This window comes from Zootoca vivipara, chromosome 14 (genome assembly GCF_963506605.1).
Source record: "Zootoca vivipara chromosome 14, rZooViv1.1, whole genome shotgun sequence".
Taxonomy (NCBI): Eukaryota; Metazoa; Chordata; class Lepidosauria; order Squamata; family Lacertidae; genus Zootoca; species Zootoca vivipara.
This window is the reverse complement of record NC_083289.1, coordinates 13,230,730-13,252,213: the sequence shown is the minus strand read 5'-3', so window position 1 is coordinate 13,252,213 and position 21,484 is coordinate 13,230,730. Positions and strand designations below refer to the sequence as shown.

General features: G+C 43.9%; 1 protein-coding gene across 13 annotated transcripts in view; it reads right to left on the bottom strand.

Annotated features, from left to right (window-relative positions):
• Positions 1-21,484, bottom strand: part of SEMA6D (semaphorin 6D) — a 157,482-nt gene that overhangs the window by 53,806 nt on the left and 82,192 nt on the right. For 8 of the 13 annotated variants that reach the window (XM_060282522.1, XM_060282530.1, XM_060282524.1 and 5 more), the window contains exon 1: positions 18,773-20,099. The exons of 3 other annotated variants lie outside the window; for them this stretch is intronic. In XM_060282522.1, coding sequence (XP_060138505.1) covers positions 18,773-18,811 — 39 coding nt within the window. In that variant the 5' untranslated portion in view covers positions 18,812-20,099. 2 more of the 13 variants (XM_060282528.1, XM_060282529.1) reach the window with 2 other exon arrangements.

Sequence of the window (21,484 nt, the reverse complement as noted above, 5' to 3'; positions counted from 1 at the left end):
CAGGGTTGTTGTGGTGGGGAAATCTTCTGGGAGGGAGGAGGAAGCACTTCCACCCTGGCCAAGGACCATTCTTCTATTGCATGATTTTGCTAACAACTCCATCTAGTTTCCATATTAATCTGCATTTTCTCTATCAATATGTAGATATGTGTGTTTTGATATGTTTAAACTACTGAGAACAGAATCACAACGTTCAGATCAGCGTGAAATCCAATGGAGAGACTTTCCTGGGGGAAAAGACTGGTTGTTAAAACTACTCTGGGAACTGAATTTGTCTGAGGAGAACAGGGGTCGCCTAAGAACCTCTCAGCATCTTTAGCAAACTTCAGTTTCCAGGGTTCTCTGGGGGAAGCCATGTCTGTTTAAAGTGGTTCAATAGTGGTTTAAGTGTATGCTATGGATGTGACCAGAATCATATCTGAATTGTGGCATAAGCTGGTCTCGTGGGGGGTCAGGGTACCAGATTCAAATTTAACACACTGTATTGCTTTTAATTGCGAAACAATTAGCTAATGTGTTGCAATAACGAATCTGTAAATGCTTCTCTCGTGCTGGAAAGCAGCTTCTGCTGCGAGCGTTTCACGGTCTCTCCTTGCTCAGAGAAGATTAAAACTTTAGAAGCATTTGTTTGCACCGTCACTCTTATTTACTGTTTTACATCAAAAGGCATTAATCTGCCATGTGGACGTCTCATATTTCTCATCTGAGACAAAGTGCAATAAAAACATGGAAGTCAGGGAAAGGCAAAACCAATTTTACAACACAGACTGAGCAATTGTTTTGCAGCCTTGCCCTCAAATGCAAAGACTCTTACATTTTCTTTTTTCTTAAAATAAAAATAAAAATTGCCTAATCAAATGCAGGCGCTGTTCCAGTCACGCTAAATTTTCACATAATGGCAGGAGAACATTTCTTTCTAGCCTAGCGCCGGGCATTTGGATCACATTATTACATTTGCTACTGTGCGGTTTTTGTTTTTTCTTTAACTTTGGGACTGTGCATTTGCAAACGCACTTGTACTGGTGTGAACGCCTTGCCCACACAATTGCTACAGCGGGAAATGTTTCCTCCGCTCTGTTATTAGTATTATTTATTTTTTTAATAATAAAAAGCCTGCAAAGGTGGGACTGCTACGATGCATCCACACCATACATTTAAAGCATTATTATACCATTTTAACCAGTCGTGGCTTTTCCTGAAAGAATCCTGGGAACCGTAGTTCAAGAGTGCAGATACTTGTTAGCTGAGAGCTACAATTCCCCGAGTTCCCTGGAAAGAGTGATTGACTGTTAAACCCCTCATGGGTCTGACAAAACAGAACATTGCTGGCCTGCTTTCTTTCCCTCCCGGATGAATTCACAAGCCCTGTTGTCTGAGTTTATAAGGTCATTATGATATCTGCATCCTATTAACTTTTCCATTATTTTGCTTTGGATTTAATCCCAAGGTCCTCCCCTCCACACGTCATTTCCCCCTGGTCTCTGGTTCCCCGTTTCTGTCTCTCCAGTTACATCATAAAAGCACTACAGCATCATAGGAACATGTCCCATGATGCAACAGTCTTATTATTTTAATGAGGGGGAATGGTAACCTTGGGAGGGGGGATGCTAGGAATAAACCCCTCCTCCTTGTTTGCAACCTTCAATGTCATTTTGCACCACCAGTAGATCAAATGGTAAAGGTTTTTTCCTGGACTGCTTCTGGCTGGTTGTAGAAAAGGGTGTGTTAATTAGGCTGAAACCAACTCACTAACATGCTAGTTTTCTATGTAATGGCAATGGTCCCTACTTTACAGAGGATAGTCCTCTATTTTAGAGGTGGGGAGCCTTGAGCCCATGGACCAAATGTGGCCCTCCAAGCCGGAAACTCCATGCAGACAACACCCTCCCTTCAGAGTTTTTGCTTGGCTGCAATGTGTGAAGAACTGTGGAGGGAGAGACTTTGAGCTGGCTGCCAGGCAATGGCTTTTCCCACCTGCTTTGCCCCACCCTCAAGACTCAGGAGCCTTTCCCTGACCATGCCTTTAAGAATACCAGAAGCAGTTGGGAAGAGAGGAGTTCAGAAAACAATTTTATAAGTTGTGAGTCTTTGTTTCTCAATTTTGATCCTTTTACATGGTCTTGTATGTAACTGAGTAATTTACATTGTCCTTTTACATGGTCTTGTACAGGCACCCCCAAACTTCGGCCCTCCAGATGTTTTGGACTACAATTCCCATCTTCCCCGACCACTGGTCCTGTTAACTAGGGATCATGGGAGGCCAAACATCTGGAGGGCCGCAGTTTGGGGATGCCTGGTCTTGTATGTAATTATACATTGAGACTTGCTGTTGTTTTTATTGTTCATAGTTTAGTTATTATTATATTATTATTTATTGCAATTGTTAAGTGTAAATTGCTTCATTATTAATTGATGGCATTTAATTTTACTGTTAATTATACTATTATATTCTAATGGCTTATTGAATATTGCTTTATCTCATATAAGTTGTTTGTTTTAAAGTTTTGTTTTTATTACAACTTTTTGTATTGGATCAGATTGTTTTGGATTGCCTGATATCTCCCAGGACATTCTAAAGAAGATCTCAAAGTAGCTGTCTTATTACAGAAAAAATTCAGAAACAGACTGGAAAGAGAAGTTGCTGAATTGCAACTCATTACCAAGCTTAAAACCATGGAGAGACCTGGTCTGAATAAGGACATTGGATTCTTATCTCATTATACATGATAAAGCTTTCTTTAGCCATCTCACCTCTTGCTTTTTCCTGCAAGACCAATTGCAGTCGTTAACAGTCGTCAACAGCTTTACCACTCCTATCAGCCAATCACCCATTCCCACCACCCTTCTGAGTAATACCCCTCCCCACCCTCTGACTATACATAAGGGTCTGGTGACTTCTGTTTCAGTGTATCTGAAGAAGTGTGCATGCACACGAAAGCTCATACCTATGACGAACTGAGTTGGTCTCTAAGGTGCTGCTGGAAGGAATTTTTTTATTATTTTTTGTTTCTGATATCTGCTGTAGTTTTTTGTTTGTTTGTTTTGTTTCTTCAGCTTGTAAACTTCCTTGTGTAATATGGAAAGGCAGTATACAAATTAAAAGTGAACTGAACTGAACTCTGATAGTGCTTTTCTTGCCTGGATGGAGGATGGAGGGAGGTATTTAGATACTAGCCTACTTACATATGCTAACAACTAAAATGCATAGTTGTTGCCTCACCCACTTTTGCCTGTGGCCCCATCCTCAATGGCATGTGGCCCCCAGCAGCTTGCAAAGAAGGGAATGCAGCCCTACACTTGCTGTATTGCAGAGCATCCAGTGCATATCTGCTTTAAAGCTGAATAATTGTAACAAGGGAGCTGAGAGGCTTCAAGGTGTCTATCCGTAGTTAGCACCTGAACAGCAGCAATGCATATGTAGCAACCTTGCATAAGATAGGTATGGCCCAGGAACGGTTTCTTCTTATTCTCTGATCTGGTCTTTATCCTGGGTAAGTTCTCATTCACTCTGATGCAATGCAATGCAATAAAAAAAACTTTTTAAAAGGCAGCACAGGCTTTAAAAGGTCTAGACTTGACAATGGAAGCAGAGGAGGCAGGCTTAGAATGGTTTACTCAACCGCTGTAAAAGCAACTCATAAAAGACACATTAGTAACAATCTCTGCTTCATCTGTTACTCCCCCCCCCAAAAAAAATTCCATAAACTAAGAGGTGATGCAATCAGGTTGTTCATGGCCACGGCTGCAAGATTTTGTGCTTCTGGATGGGGAAAATGAAACACTCCATCTTTGAAATCTCCATTTATTTATTTTAAAGCAAGCGTCAAAACCTTTTAGCTTGACCCCTGCTGGAAATATAATTAAGCTGCAAAATGTGTAATTTGATTAGCGTTGTCCAAGATTATCAAAAGTCATGCGGCTAAAATATCTGCAAGCCGCCTCCTATTATTAAGCCACGTTCTACACATGCGGAGCCTGGGCAGCTCAGTTGGTTCGAGCGTGGTGCTGATAATTGCCAAGGTTGCAGGCTCCCTGTACGGGAGCAGCTGCGTATTTCTGCATTGCAGGGGGGTTGGACTAGATGACCCTCAGGATCCCTTGCAACGCTACAGTTCTATGATTCTGTGTAATCTCTGTGTAAACATCTGGTATGTACAACAAGGAGAAAGGTCTGCCTAGTCTGTGACCTGCGTGCTCATTTTCCACTTGCAAGTAGCTGATTTTTTTTTAAAAAAACAAACAAACACAAAAGCAATTTAAAACAACTTATGATTTCCCCAACATGCAGTTTGAAATGGGAACAGCTCATTCTGCTGCATGTGTACACCAACCCACCATTAACAAAGAATTAAGAAATGTCTCGTTTTTCATTTCTGATATGCACACATATCAGAGCCAAGAAATTACGGCCCAGCAGCTGATCTCTCCGCAACCTGAAGAAAACCATTAGCGTCTGAGAGGCAGAAGATTTTATATTGTTCCTTTTATGGATCACCTGAAACCCGGCTCTTTTTCCCCCCTTGATAGATTTTTCCACTGTTCTTACACACACACACACACCCCACCTCCTCCTCCCACAGATCTCTTTCTTCAGGTGGAAAGCGAGCCTCTGCTGGCTTGCTGATTATCCAGTCCTAGGGAGTGAATGTGCCACTTAAGAACAATGCCAAGCCTGTTCTCTCCTGGGTCTCTGTGTGTCCAAGCTGTTATTATTTCAGTGCTGTTATGAATGTGAAGGCAGGTACAGCAAATTATATTCTTGCCTAAATTTTTTAACCCAGCTTTAACTCTTAGCGAACAGAGGGGAAGGAGGGTATTTTATTGGGTCCCTAACACTATTAACTGTCTTCATTATAGGATTCTCTTTTAAGATGTGCAGTTTTTCAGAGTCTAGCATTTTCCCCACCCCTCCTAATGATCCACTGCTCTTAAACCTCCTCTGTTCCCCAACTGTACCTCTGGTTTCACTGCAATCTCTAAACCAGGCATCCCCAAACTGCGCCCCTCCAGATGTTTTGGCCTACAACTCCCATGATCCCTAGCTAAGAGGACCAGTGGTCAGGGATGATGGGAATTGTAGTCCAAAACATCTGGAGGGCCGGAGTTTGGGGATGCCTGCTCTAAACCCTTCCCTTGCCTTAAGGTCATAAAGCAAAGGTTGGACTCCAAATCCCATCAGTCCCCAGCCAGTATAAGCAATGGTCTGGGACAGGCACCCCCAACCTGTGGACCTCCAGATGTTTTGGCCTACAACTCCCATGATCTCTAGCTAACAGGACCAGTGGTCAGGGATGATGGGAATTGTAGTCCAAAACATCTGGAGGGCTGAAGGTTGGGGATGCCTGGTCTGGGATGTTGCAAGCAGTAATCTGAAACATCTGGAGGCCACCAGGTTGGGAACGGCTGACCAACATACTTCACCTCCTTCAAACATGGAGACTATTTAACCCAGGGGTAGTCAACCTTTTTATACCTACCGCTCACTAATGCATCTTTCTTAATGGTAAAATTTCTTTACCGCCCACCAGTGCTCGATGGAAGGAGGATTCAGCTTGTGCCATAGAACCCCCTACTGCCCACCTAGACTCCTGAAATGCCCACTAGTGGGCAGTAGGGACCAGGTTTACAACCCTTTCAGCACCAATCATATGCCCCCCTGAATGCAGTAGGGTATACTTCTGAGTGAAAATGCAGACGATTGCACTAATACAATTGTACTAAGATGATTGCACTAATGCTAATGCTAATATATATATATACACACATACACATTTGTAATGAGCATTTGTTGTTGCTCTAATAATTTTACTCAACTTTTGGAAACCACACTGTGCAACAGAAAAACTGCTTATAAAATAAGAAATGGCTATTCTTGCTAGAGAACCATGAAGACATTGACTTCCAAGCCTTAACGTTAAGAGTTTGGCGGGTGCAGAAGGGAAGGTGATTGTACAACAAGCTCACAACTGTTAGTTGTCGAGGGAGGAACTCAGAAGCACTGCAACAGCCCATTCAAGGCAGAAGGCCTCTTCACAATATTCAGAACCCACCCGTTCTAAAACTTGGCTCCCAATGAATTCAGGGAACAATCTTGAGGTTTAAAACTCTTGGGAACCTCACTCTACATGAGACAGTTTGACCCCACTGCACAAAGAGGAAACGCATCACAAAAGAAGACAACAAAGCAGGAACACATAAAATTTGCACATGCCAACTTATATACATGAATGCTAACTTAAGAATTAATTACTAGAATTCAAATAGAAATGCAAGACATCTCACCATAGTGAGATGGCCAGGTGACTGGTGTGCCTGCCTAGCCCTGTGTTCAGGAGTTCAACTGTTGATGGGCAACTTCCAAGGCACCTTTTGCTTCCCTTCTTAGGGCATCTTTCAACTAGACAGTCATCCAAGAGAGGGCAGGCGACTCTGAAGTAGGCTGCTTGGCCACATAAGGGTCTGCTGGATCAGGTTGATGGCTCATCCATTCCAGTATCCTGTTCTCACAGTGGCCAGCCAGGTGCTTGCAGTAAACTTACAAGCAGGGCCTAAGCACAAGAGCACTTGTCCCTCCTGCAACTTTCAGCAGCTAGAATGCAGAACCCTTAATGCAGGCACCCCCAAACTGCGGTCCTCCAGATGTTTTGGCCTACAACTCCCATGATCCCTAGCTAACAGGACCAGTGGTCGGGGAAGATGGGAATTGTAGTCCAAAACATCTGGAGGGCTGGAAGTTTGGGGATGCCTGCCTTAATGCCTCTGACTGCTCCCTCTGTATCCCCAAGCACAACTATTTATCCAGGCCAGGCCAGAAATGATGCTGATGTGTTCTCTGCCCTATGGTAATAGCTTATACCTTAGAGACATTCCCTAAAAGTTGGGAATTTGTGGACATGCCCTAACGGCCACATTGGGTTGTTGGAATAGAGCAGTGTTTCCCAAACTTGGGTTGCCAGCTGTTTTTGGACTACAACTCCCATCATCCCTAGCTAGCAGGAGCAGCGGTCAGGGATGATAGGAGATGTAGTCCAAAGAAACAGCTGGAGACCCAACTTTGGGAAACACTGGCCTACATAGCGTGAGCAATACAGTATTGCAACTGTTAAGTCTGCATTCTTCATGTTGTTCATTGGTTCCACTTACTGAGAAGAGAGGAGAGCTGGATTTGCTAGTTTCCCCTCAGGGATAGGGTGGAAAGGGTCTGCCGTGGATCTTTCAAGTGCCAAGGTGACAGAAAGGAGTGCCTGATATCGCCCATGTGCAGAGGTCCTTTTGGCAAGTGTGTTAAGGACCATTTGCTTCACAGCTCTGAAGTCAGGCTTACCAGACAGAGGACCTGGAATCTGTTCCAGGACATTATTGCTTGGGGGAATGCAGCAGGACTGGCTGACAAAATTATTCCTTTCAAAGGAAAGAAATGAGTGGCATGACTTCCAACAGTTGTTTAAAAAGAAAAATAAATGGGGAGAGAAAAGGCAGCCTACTGCAGTGTGGTCTGTTATTTGCATTAAAGCTGATTTAGTTCCACGGCCTTTGAGCCGGCTTAATTCTAAGTACCTACTGCTTAACTGGACTATGGATCTGATTGATAATAACAAAAATAATGCAAACAGCGGGAGAGAGGGAAAAGCTCATCCTTCAGTAACTAGCCATTGACCGAGGGGGGTTTGATGCAGGGAAATATGATGCATTAATATTACCAAGGTCAAAAAGTCCGAGGGTAATTGTGCTGTGTTAAATGTATTAATCAAAGCTTCCGAGGGGCCAATTTAATCTGTAAACATTTAGGCACAATCCGAATGTCACCTGCTTGTTTGGGTCATTTCCAGTGTCATTAATTTGGATTTTTGCATTGTTCTGATGGATAATAATCCTTCGTTCCCATGGCAATATGACAAGAACAAAATAATGATTTATTTTTTATATATATTTTTAGAAAAAAAGAAACACATAGGTAAGTAAGTAAACTTTAATATGGTCAAAGACCAGCAAAAGAAGAAACACATATTTATGCTTTGTTTATTTTTAAGTTGCCCAGCCTCTCAACAAGTTGACTGCAGGAATGGAGGGGACTTTTCACACACTACAGCCATAACTCAGTGGCCGAGTCCATGCTTTGCATGCAAAAGGTCTCAGGTTCAATCTCAGGTGCCCATACCTTCCAAGTCCCAGACTGCAGAATCCGGGACCGGCAGCCATGTGACACCGGAAGTTGCGTCGACGTAACTTCCGGTGTCGCTTTGCCCTTCTATGGGCACCAAAAATGGCCGCCGCCGGCTTCAAAAGTCGCTTGTACACGTCAGGAAGTGCGTCAACGCAACTTCCGGTGTCGCTCCGCCCATCTATGGGCACCAAAAAGGGCTGCCGCCGACACCGGAAGTTGCGTCTATGCACTTCCGGACATGCGTAGATGTGACTTTTGAAGCCGGCGGTGGCCATTTTTTGTGCCCATAGAAGGGCAAATCGGAAAGAAAAAAAATGGCCGCCGGCAGGAGAAAATAACAGAGAAAAACGGGAGATGAAGTGATACGGGGGACCACCGGGAAAAGGTAAGTAAAATCGGGGTTTTCCCCGGAGAAAACAGGGTACTTGGAAGCTATGGGTGCCTCTGGGTAGAGCTGGAAAAGACCTCTGCCTAGAAAGACACTGCTGGTCAAGGATACATAATACTGAGCTAGATGGACTAATGTTCTGACCTGATATAAGGCAGCTTCTAGGGCTGGGCGATATCTAGGCTGGATCTACATTGACTGGTTAAACGTTATTAAACATACAATTATATAACGTTCAATGCATTTTCCTGTTTACGTTGGCTAGCTGCTCTGCAGCGCCCTCTGGTGCCTCATGTTATAACGCCTATTTAAGGTTAAAAACCACAATTGCAAATCCACCTCTGGTTTTCAGCATTGTGATAAATCACCAGCTAAACATCACCATATGCCAATATATAACAATGTCTGAAATAAGGATGGAGCAATGTAGAGGCATTGGCTGGCTGGAGGTCCCGGGCCTCAAGGAGGTTAAACTGGCCTCAACCGGGGCCAAGGCCTTTTCGGCTTTGGCCCCAGCCTGGTGGAACGCTCTATCACAGGAGACCAGGGCCCTGCGGGACATCCTTCCCCCCCTCTACGGGACCCTGTAAGTTACCTCTTTGGCCCTTTTATCGGCTCATGTGAGACCAACATGGATAGCTGGCCCTGATGAATACTTGAGGTTCCCGAGCCCTATGGCTGTAATTCGTGGGCAGTCATTTAATTTTTTCCTGATTCTAATTTTTAAGCTGTATTTTAATCAATTGTTTGATTGTGTTTTAATGTATTTTATATTTGATGTTAGTTGCCCTGAGCCTGGTCTTGGCCGGGGAGGGCGGGGTATAAATAAAAAATTACTTACTTAGTTACTTTTCCCACATTGTGGTTTTTGTGTAATGCACACATGTGCGTGCACGCACACACACACACATCATGATTCACAATATTTTACCAGGTCAAAAATGATGAAACCGATATCACAATATGGACTTTACAATATATTGATATTTTGCCCAGCCCTAGCAGCTTCCCTTGTTCCTAACTCAAGGAACTAGACCAGAGATAAGGAACCTTTGGCATTTCAGATATTGTCAGATATATAGCTCCCACCACTTCCAGCCAGCATGATCAGTGGTCAGGGGCGATGGAAGTTGTAGTCTAACATCATCTGGAGAATCAAAGGTCTTCCCATCCCTAACTGCCTTAGAGCCAAAGCAGGTGCCTCTTAGAAGGTCTGTAAATCTCTCTAGTTCAGTACTGTCTGCTCCAACTGGCAGTAGCTCTGCAGGGTCTCAGGCAGAGGTCTTTCCCCTCACCTGCCAACAAGACCCTTTAGAGCAGAGATGGGGCACTTGTGGTCCTCTAGACGTTCCTGGATTTCAGCTCTCGGCATCCTTGACCCATAGCCATGTTGGCAAGGGGAGTTGGAGTCTAGCAACATCTGGAGGGTGAAACAACAACACTGGGAGGGCCAGAGACTGGAAATGGGACTTTTCAGCATGCAGTGCATCTGCTCTGCAACCCAGCTAACTTCTCAAAATAAATGCAGATGCAATACAGTGAATTGGCTACATAGGAACTGCAACACATCACAGCTTCTCAGAGCTTATACAGGTGGTGGTTGTGAGCAAGATGCAATCATCTGAGGTTCAGTAGGACCTACATCTAAATCTTGACCTGGCCATTCGGTGGAAACACACGAAGAAGCTCTTAGAATTGTGATCCAGTGGCAGCTGTTCATTTCCGATTCAGTTAAATAAACCAGTTAAGACCTTACGGCTTGGTTGTAAACAGATCGATTCATTTTAAAGATTTATTTCCTGCCCTGTTTACTTTCATTTCCCCAAACTTCTTCCTTTCGCCAACCTCTTTCCCTTTGTCTAACGAAGGTTTCGAGCCCCTCTGAACAGGGGAAGTTTCCAGATTTTGTTAGAGCACTTGGGATACTGTCGGTGCAAAATAAATGTTGGGTGACATGAAGGAGCCACTTCATGGCTGAGTAGTGGTTGTTTGAATTTGGGGCTTCTACCTCAGTCTAAGCACAAACACCACATCCATTGCAGCATACCAGTTATTTGGTTAAATTTATAGTTTAAGTCAATGGGCCTAAACTAGTTTAGACCCAATTTTACAATGGATCAGGCTAGTGAATGGTATATTGAAAAACTAAATGCAGTAATTAACTTTTTTCCTTTTTTTCATATAGGACACTCAATGTCCTAAATCCAGAAACAGTAAAACCAATGTTCTCAGGTTTAATTTGGTTTCTTCCAACATACACCTTAATTCCAAGTAGTAATTTTCCTAAAGTGCTTTACAACTTGTGCTGTTAAAAGGGGAAGCCAAAGCAGACTGTGGAAGCATTCAGATCAGTTCACGTCAACCAACTCAGAGAAATTAATTCACTGGTTCAAACATCTCTGGATTTCACCTGAAAGTATAATTTTCTATAATTTCTGAATGAACTGAACTTGAATTAAGTTCCTTTTCAGTGGAACTTTGGCTGATTTCTAATTCAATTCTTTATAAATTGAGAAGCTTCATCATGCTTAACTCTATGTCCGATTATGGTGATTGCATTTACAGTTTTTACCAATCTGACAAGTAACACTGATGTTTTAGCTTAAATATTGTAATGGGGGGGATAAATAAAATAATTGCTCACATTACACCATGGGTGTGCTTTGATGCCTCCTTAATCTTCTGAAGTATAGCAGAGCAGCTTGAAAAATACTAAGAGCTGAAAAAATTGCTAAGGACCACATGAATGAATTGGGAATCAAATCAAACTGGAATAAAATTAGTTCCCTTTTGGAGGGCAGGACAGGGACTTGAACTGGAACAAATACAGGTGAAACTTGGAAAATTAGAATATCGTCGAAAAGTGCATTTATTTCAGCAACACAACTTAAAAGTTGCAGGGAGGTAGCCGTGTTGGTCTGAGTCGAAGCAAAATAAAAAAAATTCCTTCAGTAGCACCTTAAAGACCAACTAAGTTTTTATTTTGGTATGAGCTTTCGTGTGCATACACACTTCTTCAGATAACTTAAAAGGTGAAACCAATATATGAAATAGATGCATGACATGCAAAGCAAGATACGTCAAGCCTTTATTTGTTGTAATTGTAATTATTTGTCGTTAGGCGGGTCAATTATAAATGGGATGAAATGTAATAGTGATGTTTATTTTTGTATTATTGTAACTATTTGTTTTATTACTGTGGAATTTCCAAAAGAAAGCATTTGTAAAAATTAAAATGAAATACCAGTAATAAGTTGCATTACTGAAATAAATGCACTTTTCGATGATATTCTAATTTTCTGAGTTTCACCTGTATCTTTTTGGAGAGGATGAACTGGAACTGAAGCTAATTATTTTTTTACATGAACTTCCCAAGGACTGAATCAGACATAAAGCTAAACTGAAGTTCAGTAATACAGGAAGAAGCCTTTGGGAACATCCTCAAGGAGACTGGAAGCATCTGCTTCTGGTTTCAACTAACCACAGTTTGTTGTTGTGTCTGAACCAGAATGAAACAGCTTATCCAAACAGGCCAACTTTAAAATGCTGGTTATGATATTGGCTTGTTTGGATAAACCATAATTAAAATTAACTATTGGTCTGGGTTTAGACAAAACAACCAACTGTGGTTAGTTTAAAATGGATGCTGATGCTTATGAGCTCTTCATGGCCTTACCAAAGGAGAGGGGAGCAGGGATTGGACTCATGCACTGCTAAACTATGGCTTGGTGCTACATACATCCCCAGAGTGCCTCAATGGAATGGGGCAGAGATGCTATGCTAGCTTCCTAGCAGGTGGATCACTGCTGGTTACTGGAAGGGTTAGGGATAAAGTGGCAGGGAGGTTGATGTGGTGCAAATGCACCAGACTGGCTTTGCTGGAGAGTTTGCACTGCACCAACCTCCACACTGTACTGGTAAGCAAAAGCGAGCCGCCTACTGGAAGTCATAGGTGCCAACTCCTTGGGGCCCTGGGTGTCTGAGCACCCACAAAATTCCCCATGAAGGGGCTGGGCACCCACAAATTTAGGTGCCAGGGCCATGCATGCTGCATGGCACCCACAGTCGCAGGGCCAAGCTGGAACTCCTGCTGGAAGTTCAGCATAGTGACTCTGTTACATCCAAATCAGAACAGAATATCTGACTTTCAGCAGGGAGAAATGATATCAGGAACTGCTAGATTTGTGTGCGGCTGCCCTGTGTGGTGAAATACTGAACCGCAGGCTGTAGCTTTCCCGGTGAAGAACTTTCCTGACTGCACCCACCCACTGGATTTTCCTGGGCAGAAAGAAGTAAATAAGCCTTCCTGTTGGGCCTGATCCTGGCTCCTCAATTAGTCTTCAGTTCTGCTTCCTGCTGCACCTCAGGCCTGCCCCCGATTTGCCCTCAACTTGTTCTTTGGTCCCAACCAATAACATGCCCTGCTACTTCAGTAGCTCAGTTGGTTAGAGCATGTTGCTGATAATGCCAAGATTGCAGGTTCAATCCCCGTATGGGACAGCTGCATATTCCTGCATTGCAGGATGTTGGACCAGAGGTTCCTCGGGGTCCCTTCCAGTTCTACAATTCTGCTTCCTTGCTCACCTTAGGTTGCTCCCTACACCAAGGCTTAGCCCTGAGAAATCCCTGCTTGGCCATAAACCTGAATTCGAGTTAGTGACCTCACTCCTGAGGAGAAAATGAGGGCTCCATCACCGCCAGGCTCATTTGAGAGAGTAGGGATACAAATACATCAAATGAAAACATGTAATAAAGTTCCCTTCCATCATAAATTATTCTGAATCCAATATTCCCAGAATTGGGAGCAAGACACAAAGAAACGTTGGATCTTGTTGGGTGTTCTACTCTGGTCTAAAATGGTGGACCTAACAATGTAATCCTATACATGTCTACTCAGAGGTGAGCCCAAATGAATTTAATGGAACTTCTTCCCAGATTAAGCATGCACCCAACTGCAGTCTATGGAGAAAGGGGTTACCTGGGAGGAAGTCCCATTAAATTCAATGGGATTTATCCAACTGACTAGACCCATTGGAATGAATGAACTTAAGCTAGTTGTGTTCATTAATTAGAATGAGTCTACTTGGAGTAAGACTAATGTTGACTACAACCCAACAGGATTTACCTTTGAGAGGACATAGTTTGGGCTAGGGTTAGCCGCTTAAATCAAGTTGTGCCTCTTTTATACATTCCAAAATAAGGCCCTTGACTTCCAACTTCAATCCTGAATAGGTACGGGGAACAGACTTCAAATAGTTTGATTAAGAAAACACCACATCACCAACAAATGCTACAGAACTGATGCTTATTCCCTGAGCGTTTCATTGCGCCTTATGTTTTCTACTAATCATTTTGTAACTGTGGTCACATCTACGCCATCCATTGAAAGTGCTCTCACGCCACTTTCAACAGTCATGGATAATCCTGGGAATGGTAGTTTTTTTTAAAGGGTGCTGAGAACTGTAGCTTTGTGAAACCAGCACCCTTAACCAACTACAGTTCCCCAGACTCTTTGGGGGAAGCCACAACTGTTGAAGTAGTTACAAGGGTGCTTTAAATGGATGGTGTGGGTGTGGCCTTCCTCTTCCCCCCCCCCTTTCCCTCGGCAGGTGTGCCTGCTAAGCTGTGTTGAGGCAGGCCTAGAACTACCCGGCACAAAAGAAACTGCCCGTTATGGATGTTAACTTTAGTTACCATAGCCAGACAATGCTGCCAGTGGTGTGGAAGAAAAAATTGCTGTTGCCAGCTGTGTTGTTCACAGTCGGATGGTTTCTTCAAATGGTTATAGAGCCAGTAGCCTGGTGTGGCCAAAGACAGGATGATGGATGAGCAACACACAGTGTCCAAGTCAAAAGAATGGCAGAAGTTCACTTCAGGGTTGTTAAAATGCAAATCTAGTTTAGTTAACCAAAGCGTGACGGGCATAGAAAAAATTAAGGAAAGAAGCACACCTCAATATCTTATTATGCACGCACAAATATTTATATATGCAAGTTTAAGTGGAGTTTATATTAGCCCCAGTGAATGTGAATAGCTGGAGAATGTGCAGAATAACCAATATATGTGCACATCAACATGATATGCTAGAAAGTATGCCTACACTGGGTGGCAATGCTACATGCACTTACTTCTAAGTAGACATGAATAGAATTGAATAGAATTGTGCTGTTAATAGCACAAATAGCAATTTCCTCCATTGTGGGAGAAATGACACACATTTTTTGGATCATGCACACATTCGCTGATGCATACAGCTCCATACAACAACTATATTGCTATTGTATGCCTGATAGAATTTGTTGTAATTTTATTTTTTTGTCTTAAACTGCAGTTAACTGCAATTAATTATGTGTATCAATTTACGCACATTTCCCAAATCCTCCTGGTTAATGTGCAACAATTACCAGATACTGTGCATGTTCCCTGGCTTTCCTAATTAATGTTCTAAAATTTACTGTAACAAATCCACACTGAACCCTCAGATTTAATCTTTGTTGTTATATAAACACTGACATTTGGAACGGAAGCATCTTCTCCTCTCTTTAAATACTTTTTTCACAATAAATGAGCCAACAGCTGCTTTAAGGCATGACCGGGAAAAGAAAACAGACATATCTCTCTCCCTCTCTCTCTCTCTCTCTCCCTCTCTCTCTCTCTCTCTCTCTCACACACACACACACACACACTCAGACACACCCCTCTATTGAAAAACAGTTTGATAAAGCTAGCAATGTGATTTTTCACTGAACTGTTCTTCCATGTGACATGGGAACAAATCTGAACATACTTTCTTTTCAGCCTGAAGTTGGCAGCTATTCACCGAGCAGAGTAACAACTTAATAAAACAGCTTAGATGGATTTTAATGGCAACTGCTGCAGCTTATCGGAGGCATAAAGAGAGATCATCTGTCCTCCCAGTAGTTTTGATGAAAGCAACATTTGGGCTGTTTTAATTAGATTCAGGATTTTTCAGACTGAAATTAACACTGCACTCCACCACGGTAAACATTCTCCTGTCCTCTTTCTCCTTAGCTGCTCTTGGGGTAAATTATTAATTTCTGCAGCCATGAGATGTGTGTTGACTTTCTAGACTAGAATTATAGGTATGTTTAGTAAGTAAATATGCAGCCGCCTTCTCGTTTTCTCTTTACCTTGCCAAAAAGAAAAGTGCCGTACTTTACAACCCAACAAAGCTGAAAATGCCAGTTAGGAAAGAATGCAAGAAAATAGGCAGACTACAATGTAAATGTTTCCCGTATTTTACATGGCATGGACAAGTGCTGGGCTGGAAGCCTTCTCTTGCCGAGTACGGGAAGGAATGGAATGGGAATTCCCAAAGCTCTTGTCTTAAATCTAAGAATCCTAAGGGAGAAGGGAAGTGATTGAACTGGGGTGTTTTTATATTTTAATGTTGGCTTTTCTGTAAAATCTACAACAGAACAGAAACATTGTTTTCTCCCTTCCAGAATACTTGGGCTTACCCAGCAAAGTTTATTGGTGACAGAGAGAGGAGTACAAACAAAAAGAAGCAATGTGTCACAACTAGCTTATGGAACTCACAGCCACAAGGTTGTGGTTATGGCCAGTACCACAGATAGCTGAGAACATGGGTAGGCAAACTAAGGCCCGGGGGCCAGATCCGGCCCAATCGCCTTCTAAATCTGGCCTGTGGACGGTCTGGGAATCAACGTGTTTTTACATGAGTAGAATGTGTGCTTTTATTTAAAATGCTTCTCTGGGTTATTTGCGGGGCATAGGAATAGGTTCATTTAAAAAAAAAAAAAAGTCCGGCCCCCCACAAGGTCTGAGGGACAGTGGACTGGCCCCCTGCTGAAAAAGTTTGCTGACCCCTGGCTTAGAGTCATGGAATTGTAGAGTTGGAAGCGACCCTGAGTATCATCTAGTCCAACCCCCTGCAATTGCAAGAATACGCAGCTGTCCCATACAGGGATCGAACCTGCAACCTTGACATTATCAGCACCACGCTCTAATCAATGAAGCTATTCAGACTCTTTAAAAAAAAGATAGGATTGGGCAGGTTCATGCAGGAGAGGTCAATCAATGGCTATCATTGACAGCATCAGCTAAATTGTGGAATAGCAGATGTTGGAGATCATCAATGCAGGCGAGCAGCGGCCTTCCCATCCAGACTGTGAGCTTTCCGCAAGCATCTGGTTGGCTGCCTGCTTACGGAAGCAATTTTTAAAAGCATCCCACCTTGGAAACCAAAGGTATTAAATTGTGATACATTACAGAATAAATCCAGATGTTCTAAGCCATGGGTTGGGTTGACTGTAACCAACACAGGTATGGCGACACCGATTTTTTAAAAAAAGACTGGAAGAGGTCCCCCCTCCCCCACTCTTTTGCTGCACTGTATTCCTTTTAACCAAATACAGTAACTCAGTTTTGCACAAATGTATGGGACGTGTTCAGACTAGCTGTTTTCAGGGAAATGCAAGAAAAACAGCACACCAAACACCGAGTGGTTTCGGGACCCGCTGCTGTAACAAATAGCTGAAATCAAGCAGCCAAACAAGCAAGCAAAGGCTGTGTACATGCCGTACCTTTAAGGACCCCCCCCCAAAAAGAATATTGGGAACTTTAGTTTGTTAAGGGTGCCAAAATTGCAGCCCTGTGATTGGGCATAGGTTGAATGTACTTTAGATATTTGGTGTTTGTGCAGCCTAAACTGAACTAAAAATGTTCAGATGGACCACTATAAAGCACTCTGGTGTTTTTTTGGGGGGGAAGATGCATTCAGATAGCTGGCTAGCACAACAGAGGCTGAGGCTGTCACTGGATTCCTGGCAGAGAGATGCCTACATCACACAAAGCAGGTTTTGAAGATGATGTTGTCCTGGCCTGAAGAGCACAGGTAGTGACAGACTGCAGAGTTAAGAGGAGAAGGCTGGGGGAGTGTTTCGTGTAACTAAGGATGCCAATGAAATCAAGCAGATGCTTAAACAGCCTCTGGCTTATACTTTTGGCTCTCCTTTTGAACATAAATTTAATTTTTCTACATGTTAATGGATTTCAAATGGAACAGCTTTTTTTTTTAAAGCAGCTGAGTTTTCGATTAGATACTACAAAATGCATTTAAGGTTTACGACAGAAAATGGGGGGGGGGGGAGAGAATTACAGAACTCATCTGGAAATTTCTGCTTTTTTGAGCCAGAGTAAATGTTTATGAGATATCTGCCAACCGAACAGAATATGCCTGTCATTCACCCCATTATACATGATTATGTAGAGCTTCATTTACTGAGTAAGGTATGCAATGCTACATGGTGCTGAGGTTTTCAAAACTCCCCCTAGCAGAACGTAAAAACAGCTACCGTAACCCTCTTTCACAACAAAAGTAATATTACAGCAGTTTGGTGAATAGACCTTTCTTCCATATAGCAAATGCTCTCTGAAAGACCTTTGCAGAAGAAAAGTGTTTTTAGAAGATTTTTTTAAAAAATCATTCCATCCGTTTGGGAGCAATCCCACGCAACAGCAACGTAATTTTTAAAAGAAAAAATATGAACATCAACAACAACCTTAATTCTAGCACTAAAGCTGCAGTCCTGTGCACATTTATCTGGGAGCAAGCACAAATGGGCTTGCATCTGAGTAAACATGCATAAGATTGCTTGGTAAGAACTTTCAGTGTGGATCTCAAATAAGCAAAGCATCTCTAAATCTGTTAAAAGACAATGTTTATAGCCGTCCACAGTGTGAGTCATTTTGGTAAGCGAGCATTTGCTATGGCTGCTCTTGGTATAAAGGATGCATCTATTTAAACCAGCAGTTCTAATTGCACAGTACACAGAAACTACGGTCTTAATTGCATACTATATCTATATCTATATATCACATTCAGCCAGTGACCAGTCAGTCACATTACTGCTGATGTATGCAAAAATGAATAAAAATGCCTACCCCAGTTTATTCTTGCTACATCTCTCACCCCTATATCTCCTAACAGAGATGGGTGTGTGTGCATAAGAAGAGGAACACTATAATATATGTTCAACAGAAATCATAGTATAGCAAATGCAGCTTTATCAACCGTTCCAGGCAATTCGGAGACCAGGAAACTTGTGCTATTCTGGAACTGCACTGTTAATGGGACTAAGCAGGAGAGCAGCTACAAGCTGCAGCATTGTGACTCAGTAGCATCCTCTGCCTGCAAGCTACCCCCAACCAAAGCCTGTTCACTTGCGATCAAGTACCTGCAGTTTCAGGGTAGCATCTCCAGGAGGGCAACTCATTCAGGTGCTTTGTTCCGAACATATGCATCTTTGTTCTGAATTATTTGCAGTCGTCTTGCAACCACCCAAATCAAATAGACCGAGAAAGGAGCTCCCTTTAAGCATGATGAAACATTCTCCACTTCAGAGCAGCTGGTGGAGTCAGAATTTCTATGCAAGATTTATAAATTACTGAAGGGGGGGAGTGGACTGTGAAGGAGGGGGAAGCTTCTTGAACCCTTTTTCTAATAACTCTGTGAAGGCTGCTGGATCAGATGTGACTGTTCTAGAAATATATAAAGCAAAAAGGTTGGGGGGGGATGAAAGAAGAAGTTTCACTTATTTCCATTTCAACAGGAGACTGAGATGGAAGGGAGGAGGAAAGACAGTCCTTGCCACTACGCGGGGCTAATTCAGAACTGACTCCCTTATTTGTTTCTATCCATAATTGATGGGTAGCTTGTAATAGAGCTCCCTCTATCTCCCAGAGCTGGGCTACTAAGGACCACGGGAAGCAGCAGACTGCTTCCACCAAGGCTAGCCACTAAATCATTCAGAGTTTGGCTTGCACTTAGCAGGTGGGGTGGAGAGAGTGGGGGGGGGGAGACACATACACACAGAGAGAGAAACAGGGGTCCAAGCCTGTGCTTTCCTGCATGCAAACTAATTCAAGCAACTTATGCACAGCTCCAAAACTGAGGAGAGGAGAAGTGTACCACCAGCACCCCTGGCAATGTCATTTACGATGATGCTCATGGAGGCAGTGTATGTGTATGTGATGATGCTCTCCGACAAATACAGCTGTTCCCAAGTGACCCAGGTAGTTGCTAGTGTCATGGGGCCAGACCTTTTCATTTGATTTATTTGTGTGTGTGTCCCTGCCTCTCCAGTTTACAAAGTTCCCAGATACAAAGATCTACAGAGGGGGACGGTGATCCAGGGACCTCCAGGATCCCTGCAACCAATTTGTCAAGCGGTGCGTACATGGGAGTTTTACAAACCAACCCCTCTTCCCCATGTCCCAAACACTCCCACTCACACAACCATCTCACGGCAGGGTGGGTCAGCACCTTTTTCTGCATAGATTGCCAGCCCCTCCAGGAGGATAAGATGCCCCTGGGCTGAGCAGAAACCGACAGATGGGCACCATCACCCCACTCAAGGTTTGCCAGGTCGGCACTACCGGAACCTATTTGCAATGCCAACGCTAAAGCCTTGGAGTTATAAGCAGCTTCTGAGCGTTTGCAAAGCGTCAGCGCTCCCGTGCTCCTAAGAAAACCCTAACAGCCAGATGCATCACAGCCTTGTGACTCACCCATCCTGGGGTGGAGAGAGGACCTGCTTCCTAGACCTAGGGTTGCAGCAGCTTAGTGGTGAAATATCTGCAGAAGGTCCCTGGTTCAATCCCAAAGTAGGGCTGGAGAGACCCCTTCCTGAAACTCTGGAGAGCTGCTGCCCGCCAGTGCGGACAGTACTGAGCGCGACAGGCCAAAGATCTGAGTTCCTGTGCTCCTATGCTCTCCAGGCAATCGCAAGCCTGAGTTTTCAGGAATCTCGAACCAACCTGGCCAGCCAATGCTCTGCGGACCTCCGAGGTTTTACTTGCTGCTGCTCAGATCTGACACACCAGCACAAAACCAGGTGCCAGTTGCTGCTATCCGTTCGTTGCCGGTCCATGACCGATTTCCAGCCCTCCTCCTCCTCCTCCTCTAATCCTCTGTACCGCCAGAGGAGTAAAAAACAAACGCTACCCCTGGTGCAAAACCGTCTTGCGACCAAAGCCCCCCAGCTGTCCGCGGGGCTCTTGGCTCGTTCATCGCCCCCGTTCCTTCTCTCCTGCTCGGCTGGCCCTTCAAGAGAGCAGCATCTCTCTTCGTCTCCTTGTCGCTCAGCACCCCTCCCTTCGCAGCCGCCGCTTTCTTCCCAAAGCGCAGCCAGCCCCTTGCGAAAAGAACCGCTCCGAATCCAAACTTGGCTGGTTCGCTCTCCCAACCCTAAACCCGCACATTTGCTTTCTCGCCTCCAGCCGAGAACGCGATCTTCTCGGTCCGATTCCTCCAAACCGAATAACTCACAACGAAATAAGCGGAAAGAAAGAAAAGAAAACCACCTACGCGCAGAAAAAGGGGGAAGGCAAAAAAAAAATAGAAGCGCAAGAGCGCATCCGCCACTGCCAGACCTTGCAACTTTTCAAACGACCATCTAACACGCAAGTCGTAGCCTCCAAGACGCTTTTCTCCAGCCCTCACCTCCCCACCCCGCTCTCTCCAAGCTGCAGCGCCTGCAAGCAACGAATCAAAAAGAAAATAACCCAGAGACGGGGACGAATATCCACACGTCTCTGCTCAGAAACCCCATTTACTTCAATGCGACTGACTCCAAGGAAAGTATCGTTGCAGGATTTCGCCTTAACCAACACCCGGTTTTGTCTCAGGACTCTTCCCGTCCTGTCTCCCCGTTCACGCAGAGACCTATATATAAACACCCAACACCATTTTCCTCCCCCAGCGAAGCTCCGCCGCGACGCGCGTTGCAAGCTGATCAGCTGTCCTGCGTGTGCACGCCATTCAGACAATAACTAGCCAGCCGTGAGATGCTGAGACGCGCTGTCGCAGCTCGGCTTCTGCCAAGCAAACCGGGGGAGGAGGAGGATTGCAATCGGATTGTGTGTGTTTGTGGAAACGTAGCTCTCCT